This window comes from Salvelinus sp. IW2-2015, unplaced genomic scaffold, assembly GCF_002910315.2.
Source record: "Salvelinus sp. IW2-2015 unplaced genomic scaffold, ASM291031v2 Un_scaffold1233, whole genome shotgun sequence".
In the NCBI taxonomy this organism is placed as follows: Eukaryota; Metazoa; Chordata; class Actinopteri; order Salmoniformes; family Salmonidae; genus Salvelinus; species Salvelinus sp. IW2-2015.
The window spans coordinates 45,117-50,241 of NW_019942788.1; the positions used below are offsets into that span (position 1 = coordinate 45,117).

At 46.6% G+C, this 5,125-nt stretch overlaps 1 protein-coding gene across 1 annotated transcript in view; it reads right to left on the minus strand.

Annotated features, from left to right (window-relative positions):
- Nucleotides 1-5,125, minus strand: part of LOC112070135 (pleckstrin homology domain-containing family M member 3-like) — a 66,999-nt gene that overhangs the window by 41,062 nt on the left and 20,812 nt on the right. Inside the window, exons 3-4 of the mRNA XM_024137553.2 lie at nt 4,348-4,594; nt 3,320-4,101 (exon numbers count right to left, since the gene is read on the minus strand). Of these exons, the coding sequence (XP_023993321.1) occupies nt 3,320-4,101; nt 4,348-4,594 (1,029 nt within the window). The remainder of the gene's footprint in view (nt 1-3,319; nt 4,102-4,347; nt 4,595-5,125) is intronic.

Genomic DNA, 5,125 nt, shown 5'->3' on the forward strand with positions numbered 1-5,125 from the left:
AGCGTATAACCAGCCAGCTGTATGTTGATAGTGTCGTCGTTCAGCCACGTCACCGTGAAGCATAAGATAGTACAGTTTTGAATGCCTCGTTGGTAGTTTAATCTMCCGCGTAGGTCATCTATTTTATTGTTCAAAGTTTTCACGTTTGCTAGCAGAATGGAAGGAAGTGGGGATTTATTCGATCGCCTACGAATTCTCAGAAGGCAGCCTGCCCTCTGGCCCCTTTTTCTCCACCTCCTCTTCACGCAAATCACGGGGATCTGGGCCTGTTCCCGAGAAAGCAGTATATCGTTCGCGTCGGCCTCGTCAGACTCGTTAAAGGAAAAAAAGTATTCTGCCAGTCCGTGGCGAGTAATCGCATCTCCAGAAGATATTTTCGGTCATAAGAGACGGTAGCGGCAACATTATGTACAAAATAAGTAAAAAAATCAAAAGTTACAAACAACGCAAATAAACGAACAAAAAAAACACCTGGGGGCAGGTAAAACATCTGCCTTATTGTCTGGCTCCATCTTACAAGGGGCCTAGCCCGAACCATGAAAAGTAGCCCCAGACCATTATTCCTCCTTCACCAAAACTTTACAGTTGGCACTATGCATTGGGGCAGGTAGCGTTCTCCTGGCATCCGCCAAACCCAGAGTTGTCTGTCAGACTGCCAGATGGTGAAGCGTGATTCATCACTCCAGAGAATGCYWTTCCACGGCTCCTGAATCAAATGGCGGCGAGCTTTACACCACTCCACCCGACGCGTGGCATTGCGCATGGTGATCTTAGGCTTGTGTGKGGCTGCTCGGCKWTGGAAACCCATTTCATGAAGCTCCTGACGAACCGTTSTTGTGCTGACGTTGCTTCCAGAGGCAGTTTGGAACTCGGTAGTGAGTGTTGCYAKCGAGGACAGATGATTTTTACGTGCTACAACACTCAGTGGTCCCYTTCTGTGASCTTGTGTGGCCTACCACTTTGCAGCTGAGCAGTTGTTGATCCTAGACGTTTCCACTTCTCAATAACAGCACTTACAGTTAACCGGGGCAGCTCTYGCAGGGAAGAAATTTGACAAAACGACTTGTTGGAAAGGAATCCTATGACAGTGCCACGTTGAAAGTCACTGAGCTCTTCAGAAAGGCCATTCTACTGCCAATATTTGTCTATAGAGATTGCATGGCTGTGTYCTCGATTTTATACACCTGTCAGAAACGGATGTAGCCGAAACCACTAATTTGAKGGGGTGTCCACAAACTTTTGTATATATAGTGTATATCAGTAGATTTTTGACTAATGACAGTGGTTACCCCTTGGGTCAATATTTAGCCATGGTTTTGATGGATTATGTTGTAAAAATCAAATCAAAGTTTATTTGTCACGTGCGCAGTGAAATGCTTACTTACAGGCCTTAACCAACAGTGCAATTTTTAAGTAAAGAATACGTAGTAGGTGAACAATGGATGAGTAAAGAWATAAAAACAACAGTAAAAAGACAGTGAAAATAACAGTAGCGAGGCTATATACAGTAGCAAGGCTATATACAGTAGAGAGGCTATATACAGTAGCGAGGCTATAGGCTATAACGTAGGAGCCTAATACAGTAGAGAGGCTAGTATACAGTAGAGAGGCTATATACAGAAGAGAGGCTATATTACAGTAGCGAGCTATAACTAGCGAGGCTATATTCAGTTAGAGAGGCTATAACAGTAGCGAGGCTATATACAGTAGCGAGGCTATATACAGTAGAGAGGCTATATTACAGTAGAGAGGCTATATACAGTAGAGAGGCATAAACAGTAGCGAGACTATATTCAGTAGAGAGGCTATAACAGTAGCGAGGCTATATACAGTAGCGAGGCTAATTACAGTAGGAGAGCTATATACAGTAGCGAGGCTATATTCAGTAGAGAGGCTATAACATAGAGAGTCTAATACAGTAGAGAGGCTATATACAGTAGAGAGGCTATATACAGTACGAGGCTATAACAGTAGCGAGGCTATATACAGTAGAGAGGCTATATACAGTAGCAGAGGTATATACAGTAGAGAGGCTATATACAGTAGCGAGGCTATATACAGTAGAGAGGCTAATACAGTAGCGAGGCTATTACAGTAGCGAGGCTATATCAGTAGCGAGGCTATATACAGTAGCGAGGCTATATACAGTAGAGAGGCTATAACAGTAGAGAGGCTTATAACAGTAGAGAGGCTATATACAGTAGAGAGGCTATATACAGTAGAGAGGCTATTAACAGTAGCGAGGCTATAACAGTAGCGAGCTATATACAGTAGAGAGGCTATATACAGTAAGAGGCTATATACAGTAGAGGGCTATATACAGTAGCGAGGCTATAACAGTAGCGAGGCTATATTCAGTAGAGAGGCTATATACAGTAGCGAGGCTATATACAGTAGAGGCTATAACGTAGAGAGGCTATAACAGTAGAGAGCTATATACAGAGAAGGCTATATACAGTAGAGAGCTATAACAGTAGCGAGACTATATTCAGTAGAGAGGCTTATACAGTAGCGAGGCTATAACAGTAGCGAGGCTATATACAGTAGAAGAGCTATATACAGTAGCGAGGCTATATTCAGTAGGAAGGCTATTACAGTAGAGGGCTATATACAGTAGAGAGGCTATATACAGTAGAGAGGCATATACAGTAGAGAGGCTATATACAGTAGAGAGGCTATATACAGTAGAGAGCTGTATACATAGAGAGACTGTATACAGTAGAGAGCTATATACAGTAGAGAGCTATATACAGTGAAGAGGCTATTACAGTAGAGAGGCTATAACAGTAGAGAGGCTATAACAGTAGAGAGCTATATACAGTAGAGGACTATATACAGTAAGAGGCTAATACAGTAGAGAGGCTATAACAGTAGGAGGCATATTCGTAGAGAGGCTATAACAGTAGCGAGCTATATACAGTAGAGAGGCTATAACAGTAGCGAGGCTATATTACAGTAGAGAGGCTTAACAGTAGTGAGGCTATATTCAGTAGAGAGGCTATAACAGTAGCGAGGCTATATACAGCACCGGTTAGTTGGGCTAATTGGAATAGTAGGATTGGAGTATAGTTAAAGTGACTATGCATAGATGATAAACATTGAGTAACAGCAGCGTAAAAGAGGGGTTGGGGGACACAAATACACACACACACACAATGCAAATAGTCCGGGTAGCCATTTGGCATGGATCTTTCCATAAACAGAGATATGTAGGTGAACCAGTGTGTGGGGTGTGAAGTGACAGGATATTCTTCTAGTGAAGAATGTGTCACTTTATCACTGTGTGTGTGTGTGGTTGGTAAGAGGTGGAGGTCTCTACCTGCACACCGGAAGCTCTGGGTGGTCAGGCCCTTCTCCACAGCCAGGCAGGTGAGAATACTGAGGAAGCTGGTTGTGACTGACTGTCTCTTGGCCCTCTGGGTGTCCCTCTGCCTCCTCTCCCTGGAGGGCTTGCTCCTCAGCAGAATCCCCGTCGACACTGCACCRAGCTGGGCCTGGCCGGAACCCTGTCCCTCCTCACCCTGGGGCCTCTGGGCTGCCACGGCCGTCCGCAGGGCCTCCACCCAGTCCTGGGCRTTGAGTTGGCTCTCAGCCCGCAGACGGAGCACCRCGCTGGGGAAGARGCCTTGGAAGCAGCCAGCGCTCACCCCCTTGGCCTCGTCCCTCTGCACGGCCAGGCAGGAGGCCAGCGGGTAGTGGAGGACGGGCTCGGACACGGGCCCCCGGCCCTCGGTGGGAAAGGCCTGCAGCGTGGAGCGACTCAGTACGAAGGTGAAAGCCCTCCAGTTGTTCTGGTCAGTCAGCTGGTGGAGGAGCCCAGCCTTGAGGACATCCGTACAGCACTGGGTGAACAGGGGCAGGGCCGTGGGCCGGGCTGGGAGGAAATGGGAGCAACCAGGTGCCAGGGCAGCCTCAGCAGGACCACGGGGATCTGGTCTGGTGTCGAGACCTCCAGAGGTAACGGATGACGACGGGGATAAGGCTGGAAGACACTCTGCATTTTTGTYGGCGGGCTGGGCAGCCAGTACTCTCTCCCAGATCAGCCTCCTCCAGTCTAGCACCTCCCACTGGCAGGCGGCACGTAACTGCAGGCAGGTGGAGCTGTTGAAGAAGAGGGTCAGTGAGTGATCTTTTAACACGTTGCTATGYGAGAAATAACATTGCAACAAAGCTTCAATTACAACTTATTTTCAAGTGAGTGCAGGCCATTTTTTTTATGTTTATGTGATTGACATAAACATTAAATTTATATTTATCCAGGAAGTCCTGTTGCGGTCAGGAGACTCATTTTACAAGGGAGACCTGGCAAGAGGATAAGAGTTGAGAACRATGGTTTTCTTCCTTTACCTGTTGAAGAAGAGGGCCTGYAGGACTCGCCCGTCCTGGGGCGGCTGGGGCTGGCTGACCCCCTGGCAGTGGGACAGGGAGTAGGCAGTGCAGAGCTGCCAGTTACCGCTGCTGTCCAGGCTGTAGACGCGCAGCTCACATGGGGTAAGCTCTACGTGACAGACGCTCCAACGACCCTTCTGACCCTCACGATGCTCCAGGGTACCCTGTTTCACCACACTGCCGCTGCTGCTGCTGCCCTTACGGCCTGCAAAAAACACAGTATATTCAGCAAAAGGATKATCTGCGGATGACACTATTTAATATACTAACTAAACACATGGTCTATAGGACTAAATTTATTAGGCCTAACTTATATTTACTACCATATAGCCTACTGGAACAGGTTACAAGTAGAAGCCAAATGCCTTTGAAAGATTCAGAGGGAGGATAAAATAACAGAGATTATCTGATGGGGGGCGGCAGTCCATTCAAATGGCCCCACACACTACTACCACTCACAGAATGTCTCTGCAACAATTTAATCTTATTATCTGCTCAATAACCTTGGCCTCCATTTGTCAGTAAGCACTCAGCAGTGTTCTCTTAGCTAATATYCCACATAGGACATTCATTCTCCACTCATTAAAGTCACATAAAGTCACAGTTTATTAAAAAACACAAATCAAATGCAACACATCACTAAGAGCAGGGGCAAATTTGGAGCTGTCTAGCCTATTCAGGTTCAGCTTGCTTAGCCAGCCACAAATCTGATAGCACTTTTATATACAGTACCAGC